This window comes from Epinephelus moara, chromosome 18 (assembly GCF_006386435.1).
Source record: "Epinephelus moara isolate mb chromosome 18, YSFRI_EMoa_1.0, whole genome shotgun sequence".
NCBI classification, from domain to species: Eukaryota; Metazoa; Chordata; class Actinopteri; order Perciformes; family Serranidae; genus Epinephelus; species Epinephelus moara.
The window spans coordinates 9415748-9430438 of NC_065523.1; the positions used below are offsets into that span (position 1 = coordinate 9415748).

Consider the following 14691-nt stretch of genomic DNA (forward strand, 5'->3'; position numbering starts at 1 on the left):
AGTATTAGTCTTGTTTTGATACAGACACTCAGACGCCCGCGACGGGTGTCACAGGTCAAAGAAGGTAATGATAGCCCTAGCCGGCACACTTCAGGCTTTCAAAGTTTAAGTGGTTTATGACTGGGGCAGGTTCAAAGCAGGTACTTTAGCAACAAGCCAACACCTGGGGCGCCAAAATATGTAAGGTTCTGCTGCTGGCTGCTGTGTTTGGTAAGGCTTATAAAGAAGGGAGGGTGTGGTATGTGAGGTGTTGCCTAGGATATGACAGTGGGACAGCAGCACAATGCACCTGACAGGAGGGCAGTGCACACACACACACCTTCCTGTTCTAGCCTTTTCAAATCCTGCAGTGATTATTGTACACAGAAGATCCACATCATGGAGACGAAGCTGTTAGTTTGTGGTGTCCTGCTCCTGGTTTTAACAGTTACAGGTGAGTGCTGTTAAATATTGTATCAGTAGAGTACAGGTGTTAATGATCTGTGTTTATAATGAACGGAAATATAAAAAGAATAGATTGAGTGATGTGTTTCTGTGTAATTTCTGAGTTAAAACATATGTATCAGAATGTCTGTTAATGTATTTACTGTTTTCTTTTTTCCTGTTGAGACAGTCTGCTATAATACTATATCACTAAAGAGCAGAGGCACAAACTGGTTTTCATTTTAACATCAGACTAAAAGTAAAAGCTCAGTTCACATTTTAGTCTGAAAATGTAAAATACACAGCCTGTCCTGATCTCAAAGGTGAGGTAAAGTAGGACACCTGATCTGACTGATACTTCAGTGTCAAAAAAATATTTCACTTAACATGAAAATCCAGAGGAGCCAGTCTGACTCAATGTGTGTTGACTTTTCACCCTGAATGTCCCTTTGATTCACTGAACTGATTGTGAAGGTGGTTACAGTCACTTCTTATTGGGTTAACAAATGAATCTCTCTCAGTTTGGTGGTTGTGATTAACATTTTGTTGGGTTTTTGCATGTAATTACAAAAAAGCAAAGTGACCACTCTGATCTGAAATGAATTCATTGATACATTTGAAAAAAAGAGAGGGTAGAACAAAATACCTAAAAACTTTTATCAATGCGAACTTTTTGTCTAAAAATAAACATTAAACATTTAAGATTCCCAGTAGTGAAAGTGGACATTAACATTTACTCAAGTACTGTGCTGAAGTACAAATGTGAGGTACTTGCTTGTTTCTATTTCATCCTTTACAAATTAAGATTTTAAAAATCCAAACAAGATCAGCTTATAAAATATGATGCACTGTTATAAATTCTTTTACTTGTAATAAGGTATATGATTATATTTATATTGCAGTATTGCTACTTAAACTGAAGTTAATGATCTGAATAGTTCTACTAACATCAGAGGACCCACAAAGGAGAGCACAGTATTGTACACAGTCAGTATTAATAACCAACGGAGTTGTGTACATGTTCTGTACTGATGTGTTGTAATGACAGGGCTTTAAAGGAACAGTTCCACATTTGGTGAAATACGTTAATTTGCTTTATGCTGAGTGTCAGATGTTCAGTTTGATACCACTCTTGTGTCTGTACAGTAGATAGCAAGCTACAGTCAGTAGCCAGTTAGCTATCAATACAGCAACAGAAAAGACCCTATTACAAGAAAAAGTCAAGCATTGAAAGTCCCTCTTAAGTCAGAGTACACAAGTATTATCAGCCTTATTAAAGCATCAGCAGTAAAAGTCAAGGCAGTGGTTCCCAACATAAGGTTCAGGCCCCTCTTAAGGATCACCACATAAATCTGAGGGATTGTGAGATGATTAATGGGAGAGAACAGAAGAAGAAACTAAGTTCTGGTGCACCAATCTGTTTCAGTCACTGGACGTTTCTCTAATCTTTGATTTGTAACATACTGAACATTTGAAGAGTTATCAGAATGAAACCAAATGAGAAGTTTAGAGGAGAGATAATTAATAGGCATCTGAAACATGACAAGGAGATACAACTACTCGGATGTTTTTTGTAAAATCAAACAGATTTGTAACCACTGGTTAAATCTTTAACAATTTGTATTGTATACGCTTTTGTCATATTTTTAATGTAATAGCTTAATCAGAAAAAGTAGATTTATGAAGTAGCATAATACTTAACTAAAGTACAAGTACCTCAACAACCCACAGTACAGCAGTGATTATTGCTGCTGTCTGCAGCATCATAAAAATGTGGCAGCCCATTAATGCAAAAATGTAATCGATACTCCTTTACACTGTGCTTCAGTGTATTATAGAAACTAGGTTCAGGCAATAAAATGTTTTCATTTACCGCATCACACATTCCTTACTGTAGAATCCTCTAATCCTCTTTAATCCTCTTCCTGTCTGGCAACTAATTTGTTTTCTTGGACATCATTTATTTGGCTTAATACCCCAAACACCCACCTCACCCAGCAACATGACATCATGATGGATGCAACAACAGGTACTTCAAGAGAAAGGAAAAACCAGTTGGTTTTGTTTCTTCAGACGCTGTAAAAAGTGTAAACACGCCTGTCATACTCAGAGTTTCCTGTAAGTGACTTAATGTGTTATTCTCTGTCTCCCACAGGAAGCAACGCACAGTCAGATGGTAAGTTACACTGTCATGTATTCTTTATCCATGTAAAATCTCTTTTGCAGAGACAACACACTGTTTACGCACAACACACACACACACACACACACACACACACACACACACACAGAGTAAAGTAAAGGCTGAAGGTTCAAAACAGCCTCTGAGCTCTCGACATGAATCCAGTCCAGGTTTAAAGGGTCTAAACAGTGCTCAGGAGCTTTTAGCCACAATTCTGCTATTTTTACATTCCTGTCCACTTACTCATTAAAACACACAAGATGGTAGCTGTATTTTTGAACTTTGAACAGAGCCAGGCAGTGGCGGACAAAGTATTCAAAGTCAAACTTTTTTTACTTTGTGATCGTTTTTTATTAACACCATTTATTCAGTACAGGTGCTATGGGTACAGAGAAGGTGACATATGGTTTGAACATTCCTTCTCTCACCCTCAACATACATACCCATCCAAAACACCCACCCACATACAGTAATACCTTTACACACCCCTGAAACCCCTATAGTCTTTATCTGTGATCCTGTTATCTTTCCAAAGGCTAAGAATTGAGGACTTTGCTTTGTTGATTTTTGCCGTGGATAGTTCAATCATCATTATGACATGAAAATAAGCTAACCACTGATAAATGCTGAGTGAGTGTGAAGGCAGCCAGCGATGTGCAGTCATTTTCTTTGTTGTGGTTGAGCCAGCAAACCAAATTGTCCTCTGTTTTATTTTTACCAAACTCAGTTTAGAATCATCATTAATTTAGAGACCAGTTGGGTCTATGGACCCAGGAGTCCAGTATGTCTTATCGCATATGTTGAAATGGATCAACTGATGGTTTGGGTGTATTCAAACTAATTATTCTCTGTCATTATTTTCTGGTCTGGAAAATCAACATAAGACTGAATAAGTTTGATGGTCTTCCTTTCTGCACACTACAATTACATGAATTCTGGTTGTTTCCTTCCCTAGTTTGTGGCACTGCACCGCTTAACGACAAGATTGTAGGAGGTGAGGATGCTACTCCAGGAGCGTGGCCCTGGCAGGTCAGTCTCCACAGCTTCTCCGGACATTTCTGTGGAGGTTCCCTGATCAACAACGAGTGGGTCCTGAGTGCTGCTCACTGTTTCTCCAGGTGAGCTCTGAAACCGACTGATAACCAGTGGTGAAATGTCACTGAGTCATTAACTTTACCACAAATTTAAGGTATTTTACTCAAGCATTTCCATTTTCTGCAACGTAATACTTGCACTCCACCACATCTCAAAGGGATATTTTGTACTTTTTACTCCACTACATTTGTATGACAGTTTTAGTTACTTTTTAGATTACAGTTTTAATCCCCCTCCTGTCCAGTGAAAGCCATTTACAACAGCAAATATTTTACTGCACAATAAATGCTTTTACTTTAGGCGCTTTAACTAAATTTTGCGATAATAGGCTACTTTTACTTAAGTAAGATTTTAAATGCAGGACTATTACTTGTAGTGGAGTATTTTCACAGTGCGGTTAGTACATGTAGTTAAGAAGAGGATCTGAATACTTCCTCCCCCACTGCACATGACTCAGCACTTCACCTGTACAAACAGAGTGAGTTTGTACAGCAACAAAGAGAGAATATAATGAGGGTGTGGAAGAAGACCATTAAAACCACAAAACATATTCGTCTCATGTAATTAGAAATACTCATATCTACTCAGTTCAGATCTTTATCATTCCACAAGAGGAAATATCTTTGCAGCAGGGCAGCATAAAAAAATAAAAACTATTGAAGACACTCAAACTGCTGCTGAACAGACACAACACAATAAAAAATAAAGCTGCACAACTAAGAACAGGGATCAAATAAAATGCTAAACTTGCTGGAAACACAGGAGCAGTTCATAGTTAATTAAGAGCTTATGTTATACATGGGATGAATGACATCTTGAAACTGTTGGACCTAACTTTTGAAAACTTTTATGTGTGACCAGAGGGGATTGTCATATTCAGATTTTGACCTTAGAATTGTACAGTCTGACTTTGTAAATTAAGACCTAATCCTGACCTTTTTGAGTTTGAAGATAAACAACCCAAAAAGAAATTCACATCTGAGAAAAATCCCAAAGTTATTTTTTTGATGTGGCTTTAATAGGGTGGAATTGTAATAGGCATCACCATTAAACTTCCCTATTCATTACTTACATTAATATAATTATCTTATTACAAGTTTCCTGAACGTGTATGTTTAAATGTGCAAATGAGATCATATCTAATTAAATATGCAATGATCTGTATACTTTTCCTGAACACACAAAATGGTACATAAATCACATTATGAATGATGTATAAACAAACCTCTTTGTAAAAACCTTCACAGTATAGACAGGAATCAAAGTGAAGAGTTTGGTGTCAGTGCGGCTGAAGTTGTTTGGCTCAGAATGCAAAGAAACTAATTTCGAGAAAATGGCCTTTAAAGATATGTATTGTAAAACTCCATACATTTTTAGACAAAAAATATTAAACCAGGGCAAACTTGTTAACTAATAGATATCACCATGGAACTTAGTTGATTACTGACATCAAGGTAGTTATTTTTTGTTTTCTGTTTTCTGAAATGTTATGTTTAAATAAGCAAATTAAGTATTATCTAATTGAATTTGCATTAATATCCAGGACAGAAATCTGATACACCTAAATGTGTATCCTGGATTTTTTCTTCCCACTAGTCTGAATGAAGACGTGTTATGGAAGCAATATGGTCTAAAATCTCAAAATTAACTAGTGCATTAAATGTGATGTTTTCACCTGTGTTGTCTCACCTAAATTCCCCCTCTTAGTCCCTATTAGGGTTTAGTCTTGGCTTGTTATGGAGGAGAAATTGTTTTAATAGCAGCCTTTCCAACATTTTTCCAACTCTAATTTCACATGGTTGAGAAATTGAAGCTAATAAGTAATAATAATCTAATGATATAATAAATCATAGTATAACAGTGGCAAGGGAATTTTTTCTACTTTCAGTACATGAAGTACATTTTCCTGATTATGTAGTGCATACTTTTACTAGAGTCAAATTTCCATAGCAGGACTTTTACTTATAGTATTTTATAGTGTTGCATTAGTACTCTGGTGTTGGATCTACAGGCCTCCATCACTTGGTCTGTCTCTGTAGTTAAACATGTTGTCTCTTTTATGTCCAAGCTCCAGCACCTTTGGTTTCACCGTTTATCTCGGACGTGACAGCCAACAATCCACCAATCCTAACGAGGTGTCTCGGTCACTGTCTCAGATCATCAGACATCCAGACTATGACAACACCCCAAACAACAACGACGTCGCCTTGTTGAAACTGTCCTCGCCTGTTGAGTTCACCGAGTACATCAGACCAGTGTGTCTGGCGGCAGCTGGCAGCACGTTCCCAGCTGGGACGACATGTTGGGTCACCGGATGGGGAACCATCCGAAGTGACGGCAGTAAGTTGTTGTTTTTTAAACATAGCCTATTATTAATAGTTAATGATTGTATGATGGATGAATTAAGTTTTTATTGCTGTGTTTTGCATACGAGGGAAGCTGGGGTGTGTTTGCACACTTTTTACTTATTGCTATAGCTACTTCTGCGGCATAATTTATGTTACGTTATGTTATGTAACATTTTAACCCAGCAGCAAATGAAAGATTAAGGTCTCAGCTATAAACACCTGTTTTATTGTACACAAATGTTTTCAAAATAAGGTAGTTTGTAATTAAAATCATGTTGTGCATCTGTGTATCTATATCTGCATATTTTAAACTCAGAATGTCTGATTACTTTTACTATTGACCAGTCAAAATAGTATTTAACTTACATTGTACACATTGTTTTAAACTTTCAAAATAGTTTTAATCTTTTTAAAAATACAGTCACTGTCAGAACTCTTTTACCACTGGTTGGTAGATGTGCAGCCAATCCCAAAGTCAGCATGCCAACGAACCACACTCACAATTGACACAAATTTGTGAAAATGTTTATGTTAGTTAGCTAGAATTACTCATCACAGACTTTTAAAACTTTTATCAAAATGCAGCTGATACCTTTGTCTATTAACCAGAAGTAACACATTTCAAACATCTCTGTCCAAAGCAGCTTGATAATATTTTTAGACCACTTTTTTTTTTTTTTACGTCTGATACTACCAAACTGAAATGTTATCCTCATCACAACAGTTGATTTCAGATGTTTTAGCATAGATAAGTGCAGGTGAATAGGGCAAACATTTTTTTTAACTTTAAAGGACCAAAAAATAGCTGTGTGCCAACTAACCTCGATCTCCCCTAGACTATATGACAAGTAAGACCTTAAAAATGGAAATCCATGTGACGTGTGTTTGTCAGATCTTGCAGAATTACTGTTACAAGTACAATGATTTCAAAATCTTAAAGTACCAAAGTACTCATTGTGTAAAATGGTCCATATCAAAATAATGTTTATTATATTATTGGATTGTAATTATTGATGCAATAATATGTTAATCACTTTAGTGTTGCAGGAGGTAGAGGTGGAGGTCATTTTAATTATTTATGCTGGGTAGTTTAATCAATAATAAACATCATAATTTATTAGTGAATTTATATTTTGTAGTGATAATCTGAATCTGCAAAGCGAATAAGGCATTAAAGTAAACATAGGCTAGTGCATTAAAAAGTACAATGTTTCTCTCTGAGATGTAGTGAGGTAGAAATATAATATAGCAGAAAATGGAAATACTCAGGTTAAGTACAACCTTTATAGAAATATGGTATTTATTCAATACTTATTATTTTGAATGCAGGACATTACTTGTAACTAAGTATTTTTACACTGTGGTATTACAACTTTCACTAAAGTAGAAGATCTGAGTACTTCTTCCACTGCTTGATGTAGGTTGTGTTTTCAGTTTTCTGAGTAGTTTTTTGATCAGAAAACGCACAAAAGGAAATTATAGTGTTCATGTCCACTGGCTTCTTGTAAACAAATAGGCCTATTAGCTGTTTTTCTTTTGAGCTGATGATTCAACCAGGAGAGTTTCGTTCCCGTTCCAACTGTGACTCAGCTAACTCTGTCATTGATTGACATGAATGAGACTACTGCAGGAACCAGTGCTACCTGAAATAGCTTTTTCAAACCTGTTGTGCGTCAGGCCACATACTCAATCAGTGATGTCACAACAGGTGTGTCCATCAGCTCCACAAACTGCCATGACATCACTTATTGCCTAAAGTGAAAATGTCCTGTCAGAATATCAAACCACCCACTGAGCTTAAAGGAGCAGTCTCAAGTGCTGAGTCATCCTATAGATACCTGACGCCAAGATGACGCCTGTTTAGTTCAACAGCTAGGCACATATGCTAACAGAAGTTTCCTCTGGGTTGTGCAGCAATAGTGTTTCTCCTGCTGGCGTTGCCTACAAGTTCCTGCTCAGCTCATAGATTACAGGGAGTGCTACAGATTTTTCTCACCATGAGGAAAGTTTTACAAATATGAAACCTCCATGGATCAAGAAATCATAATAGAAAGACTCATAATTGACCTTGCTTGCAGTTTGAGCTGTCCTATCAGTAGTTTTACAGGCGTCTTTTTTATAATGGTGGGCTATGGGGAAATGCTTTTAGGGCTGCTGGGGATATTTCTGCTGCAGTACCGTGAGTGGCCACTGGGGAAAATGGAAGCAAGGCTGAGCAGCTTTCCTGAGGGCCTGGTCATCCTCCACCACTCCTACCTTTCTGTCTGTCTGATCAAATGAAAATATTGATATAACTGATTGGTTTAGACACTGGATCGACTACTCACAGTCCTGTTTCAGCAGGAAAAACTTATTCTATACTTATATATTGCCCAGAGAGAAATAACCATTTGAATGGACCTAAAGGCACCTATACACTGATTCTAGGCTAACACAACATTTTAAGGGCCATTTTATAATACAGTTTAAAAGACAGGTCCAATGATTTGATTATTGTATGTTGCCTATTTTTTATTCAGTCAACAAATCTTATGTGCAGACCCAAACCAACGTGTTAGTCCGTGTCTTAATACTTCTCTAACTTCCTGTCTGTAGCTCTCAGGTCCAAGACACTGATTCCTTCTGAAGACATAAATCGTTCTCACAAATGTGTAGTTTCATGTTTAATTCACTACAGCAGCTGGTCACTGTAGTTTTTATCAAACAAACAGGAGGAAACAGTGCATTTGCTGTGGACTATTTTCAGCAGCAGATTAATCTACATTTGTTGCTCAGATGAGTATTTGGGGCAGCAGGATGGTGTGTGTGAGGCTCACTGATGTGTTCTGAATAGTTTTTTCAGTGGGGCTCTATGGCTTAACATTAACATCTATTTTCTTCTTGTTCAGCTTCTCTGCCATTCCCACAGACGCTACAGGAGGTGAGTGTACCTGTGGTGTCCAACACTCAGTGTAGCTCCTCCTACAATGACCTCACAAGCAACATGATATGTGCTGGTTTGGAGGAGGGAGGAAAAGACTCCTGCCAGGTGAGTCTGTCTGCATACCCTTCTCTGTCACCTGATTAACACACACATTTTAAGCTGCACTGATCAATAGAGCTGTGACTGTAGCTGGTTGCAAAGAGTTTTTTCCGCTGTCCTGTACCCATGTTATTCCTCTCACTGAATTTGTGTCTGCAACTCGTAGCGGGATGCAAGTTTTTACTGCACTACATTTGTACATTTCTTGCAATTTAATATAAATCAACTAATAAATGATGAGGTATTATTATAGATGAAAGCAACATTATGCAAAAAAATGTATTTTTGAGATCTGGCGCCCCTACAATTTTGGGGTGGTACAACACTGTCATATACACAGATCTTCAGCTAGCATTTGGCTGTGGCAACTTGAGTTCAGCCAGTGCAAACCCCAGTGCTGGGTGTCTGAAGCCAAACTGCCTGACTCCCCGCAGGATCAACAGACTTTCTGTTGCTGCCAATACACAGGTTAGACCCGGAGCTGCCAGCTTTTGGGAAAAATTTTCCCAGGAATTTCTGGCAGAAAGTCATATGGGCAAACCTCTCCCATGTGCGGGCTGCTGCTGGGCGTCAGCGTGCTGTGACCCACTGGTGCTAAGGTTTGTGCCAAGTGGCAACGTCCAAGGCTGAAAAATGAAGCCAATGTGGAAGTGCCAAAAACTGCAGTTCTTTGAATGGCCACTTGAGGCTGACTTCGAAAGCTAGTCAGTCCACGTAGACCCACATGTTAAAATGTCCAACTTTACAGCAGAAATAAACATGTTTATAGCCTGGTACAAAAAGCAGTTTTGGTCTCTATAGTTTCAACATTCATGGCAACGGTACGTGGTGTGAATTTTTATACAACTCACTGATTTTTATTAAAGCTTAAAGTTATGCATAATAAATGGCGTGGCCGCAGGTTGTCTGCGAGGCATCACCATAGTCTATGAGTCATTTTATTAATTTCATTTTATATATTTGACTCATGACCATATCATATGGTATGGAGTACAAACATTACATAGAATAACAAAACAATGGCACACGGCATGACAAAAGTACAACCAATGTTACTGAAACAAAGGAAGGACATTCTTCAAAAAGCACCTATTTTACAAATTACTTTTGGCTTATCTGATTGTAATAACGAAATAAATTTAAACATAGATGGACGGTTTAAGTAATACCTTTCTCTGTAAGTCCCTTTATATCTTCCAGTGACTTTAGAAATTTTGGTGTTATTTACTCTAAAATTACAAATAGCCTGTCTGTACCTTTGGTTTTCATGCAACAGATACTTCTCCGGTTTAAACTCTTGTTTAATTTCGACATATATTTGTCACATGATGTCATAGTTCTGAGCTCGCTTTGCCACTTTTGTATAGCCTCTGTTCAACTGTAAGATTTAACCAGTTGATGTTGTTACACCTTTGTGTGAGCCAGAGGTAAGGCAAGCCACATTCATCCAGTATCTGCTAAACCTGCAAGACAAATGGAGACACATATACACCCATATTATGCAGGCTGAGCAAATAGTTGTTCATTATTTGAGTTTAGTTTCTTTACCCTCTATCAGCCTCCCCTAGTAGCCAATAATTCTCTCTTTAACTGCAATACAGAGTTGATATCTTCCTCTAACATTCTATAGACAAAAAAAAAAGATTAGTTTAGACAATAACCTCCAGGTTAAGCAGTTATGAATATGATCCTTAGCTGCAGCCTCAACCAAAAATATATCATCTTCCAGTAAAAAATAAGTCATAACATCATACGTGTATATATAAATGTCTATGTTCTTCCTAACTCCCCAGAGACCATATTATTGCAGGTTGTCATTTCAACGTTTAGGGTACAGTTTAGAAATTTAAGATGTAGTTTTTCCAATATATCTATTCTTTCAAACCCCCACACTTCACACGTGCACAACATAACTGGTGTAACCAGCTTGTCAAACAGATCAAGTGTGATATCTACACATAAAACAAATTTTCTACATTTACAGAGAATGGCAAACATTGCGCAAGAGCAATTATAATTCAGTTCCACCCGTCACTCCTCCACAGCTCCACCCCTTCGTCCATATATGGTCACTTCCTGCTCCAAACATCCAAGATGGCAACAGCAAAAATGCCAAACTGGAGTCTCCAAAACAAGTCCATGAACAAATGGTTGATGTCAAGGGGGCTAAGTCCGTTATTTTTGCGCTGGCTAAATATGTGTTACTAGTACAGCTGTTAACTAAAGGGCCGTCTCCAGAGCTGCTTGCTCTCCTCCCACTAAGGTCTCCTAGTGGTGAGGAGTGGGGCGGAGGGACTGCTGGGAGTGCTAGCAGAGATACCCTGCTATGTATCTGATAAACAGAGAGAAAGCGGCAATCACAAATAAATCAATGTATGAGAAACTGAGTGCTACAGGGACGATATTTAGCCAAGTTATAGAACAAGACAGAGGTTTAATCGCTGTGGTTCACTCAAGAAAAAGCCAATGGGATTTTCGATTATTGCAGAAAGTGACATGCAAAAGTTTATAATACTTACACGTTTTGTTCAGTAAGATGATCTTCACAAATAAACACACCTTTTTTGATTCTTTCAGATACAATCACTAAAATTAAAAAGTTAACATTAGGTCAAATGATTTCCATAACAGGCTGTAGAATTGTACTGGTGTGCTGGTGATGTAACCGACATGTCTGACCTCTGCAGGGTGACTCTGGCGGCCCGTTGGTGACCCAAGACGGCTCTAAGTGGGCCCTTGCTGGAGTGGTGAGTTTTGGAAGAGGCTGTGCTCTGCCTGACTTCCCAGGAGTCTACACCCGAGTGTCCGAGTATCAGAGCTGGATCAACAGTCAGATCAGCAGCCAGAATGGCAGCACCCAGCCGGGCTTTGTTGCTGTCCAGAGCAGTGGTTCAACATCAGGAACCGCTCGACTGGTTTCCCTCTCGCTTCCTCTGCTCCTGTCCTTGTCACCTGTTCTTGTTTCTTTTTTTGTGCTTTCATAGGATGCCTAATGATGATAAATGCACCAGTATGAAGTCAATGTCAATGTATCGCTGCCTTGTGGTCTCACATAGCTTTTGTAAACTCATTTATATCTAAAACAAGGAAAAAAATCTGCACATGGAGTGAAACATCTTGTGCTGAAGAAGTTTAACAGAAAGACATCAGAAACTTTTCAATCAAGAAAATTACTCTTGATTTACAAACTTGAAAAGTCTGCTGATTATTTTCATTAATTAACTGTTTTGTTTTAAAAATGACAGAAAATAGAGAAATGAGTGCTTAAAAAGCCCTTTTTTAAATAAACTTTCCTACTTGTAGCATCTTTTTTCTGTCTTCTGCTCTTCAGCTACAACTTGTTTAAGGTTTTTCACAAGAACATAGACATTTATATATACACATGTATGATGTTATGACTTATTTTTTACTGGAAGATGATATATTTTTGGTTGAGGCTGCAGCTAAGGATTATATTCATAACTGCTTAACCTGCAGATTATTGTCTAAACTAATCAATATTTTTTTTGTCTATAGAATATTAGAAAGTAATGAAAATACCCAAAAAAATATAGTTTCCCATGGCCCAAAGAGATATATTCAACATACTTGTTTATTCAAAATCCACTGATATAAACTTTATCATAAAACAACAAAAAACATTCAACTTGTTAGTTAATGAAGTGAAATTAATCATTTTAATAATCATAATGTGTTTGATTATAATTAATTAATAAACAGAGCCATTTAAAAAGGCTCTGCTAACAAAAAAAAATAATACTGACTTTAGTGCATTATATAAAAAAAGAGAACTAAAAGATGATCAAATTTCCCAGTTACTGACTCTATTTCCTTATTCTGTTTTGAAATGATGAATTTAACATTAAGCTTTAAAATTAAATTGGAAAACATTTATGTGAAAAGGCTCCTAATTTTACCCAATTTCCTCTAACATTAACATTTTCCATTTTGTGATCAATAAGTTGAAAATTAAACATAAAGATGTTAAATTAATGTTAAGCAATAAACTAATCGATTGTGAGGTAGCGTATGACCCTTAGAAAATGTGACCTAATTAAAAAATAATGATAATTTAAAACCTTTTTTGAGAGAGGAATTTATCCTTTTTGTTATAAATCATATTAACTCACCATTTAATAACAATAAAGAAATAGAAATATTGACTTGCAAGTTTGATTGCCTTTTCTTTTCAATTTCAAATTTTAAGTTTTACAGTGCACATTTAATCAGATTTAATTAATCAGGTCATAAGGCTTTTTTTTTTACCTACAAAACTGAAAGTTGTGTATGAGCACAAATATTTAAATTAATGAAGTTCTTTAATGTGTATTGATGGTGGAAACATGTATATCTGTGTTAATATGGACTTAACTGCCTCTTTTTTAACTCATTAGGGGCCTACTGTAACTATTAATGCCTTGATTTTTTTTGTTTTGCTTTTTGCACTGAAAGCGTACAACTGTGATTTACTCCTTAAATATACATGAAGTGCAAATAAGATTTATAATTAGAAACATTTAGATACTTTTACATTCAGTCAAACATTAAAAGCAGCTGTCAGTGTGTACAATACAACAAAAATGTAACACCAAATACTACGTGTATATCTGTTTGACTGTATTATGTGAAATAAAAAAAAATTTCACTAATGTTTTTAGTTTTGATTATCTCCTTCTGTGAAGTGACTGTAAAGGAAAGTGAATGAGAGAGGAAGTAGTAGGGTCCTTAAGTAAAAGTACTTATACCACACACTCTGTCACAAGTAAAAGTCCAATTGAAAAGGTTACCCAACTAATCATTTATTGAAGTACTGCACACAAAAATAATATAGGTTATGTTATGCTGCACTGATGGGTTTAGTTATAAAAACAATTATAATCAGTCATATTAATAATACTTACATCTACATGTTATTGGTTCAGTAAAACTGCTTCAATAACATATATACATCATAATTGTAACACTCTGATTAGAGCCATTTTGCATAATACTTTTACTTTTTTATAAGTCATACTTTTATACTGCATTTTGCTGCTAATATGCATGCATACAGTAGGCCTATGAGTAAGATTTTGAATGCAGGACCTAAATATATGGGCTATGTTTCAAAAGTCAAAAATCCCAATACTTCTTCCACTACTTGCATGTAGTCAGTAAAACAACTATACAACTATAGTTTTATTGGTATAATATCAAATACAATATATTTGATACATGTAATATGTAATGTATATGTGTTGTATATACCCACAATGCATCAGATATAAATGTAAACTATAACATATTCTAGTACACAATACCATATAAAACAGAATATACTGCAATGTAATATTGTGTAATCCAATATAAAGGACAGTCATGTTGTTTGTATTTTAAGTAGGCCTACTGCCAATGGTGGAGGATGTATTCAGATACTTTCTTTGAATAAAAGTGCAAACAATAGTACAATGTTTTTACGTAAAAAAATGACTTAAATGATCCAAATAGTTTCCAAATAGTTCTCTGTCCAGCGACTAACTGATTAATCGTTTCAGCTGTACATCTTCACATCCCTTTTTAATGTAAAAATCTTAAAATGTAAACTACGTCAAGCTGTCGGATAAGTTATAAAGAACACTTCA

At 36.4% G+C, this 14691-nt stretch overlaps 1 protein-coding gene across 1 annotated transcript; it reads left to right on the forward strand.

Annotated features, from left to right (window-relative positions):
- Window positions 1-241: 241 nt before the first annotated feature.
- LOC126406051 (trypsin II-P29-like) lies at window positions 242-13791 on the forward strand. Its single transcript, XM_050070177.1, has 6 exons — window positions 242-433; window positions 2579-2599; window positions 3561-3723; window positions 5769-6040; window positions 8937-9076; window positions 11758-13791. The coding sequence occupies exons 1-6, from the start codon at window positions 262-264 to the stop codon at window positions 12052-12054; spliced, it is 1065 nt and encodes a 354-aa protein (XP_049926134.1). The 5' UTR covers window positions 242-261; the 3' UTR covers window positions 12055-13791.
- Window positions 13792-14691: the final 900 nt, after the last annotated feature.

Coding starts and splice junctions, on each gene's coding strand:
- LOC126406051 (XM_050070177.1), top strand. CDS start 262: ATGACAGTGGGACAGCAGCACAATGCACCTGACAGGAGGGCAGTGCAC. Junction 434..2,578: donor CCTGGTTTTAACAGTTACAG/GTGAGTGCTGTT, acceptor TGTCTCCCACAG/GAAGCAACGCACAGTCAGAT. Junction 6,041..8,936: donor AACCATCCGAAGTGACGGCA/GTAAGTTGTTGT, acceptor CTTCTTGTTCAG/CTTCTCTGCCATTCCCACAG.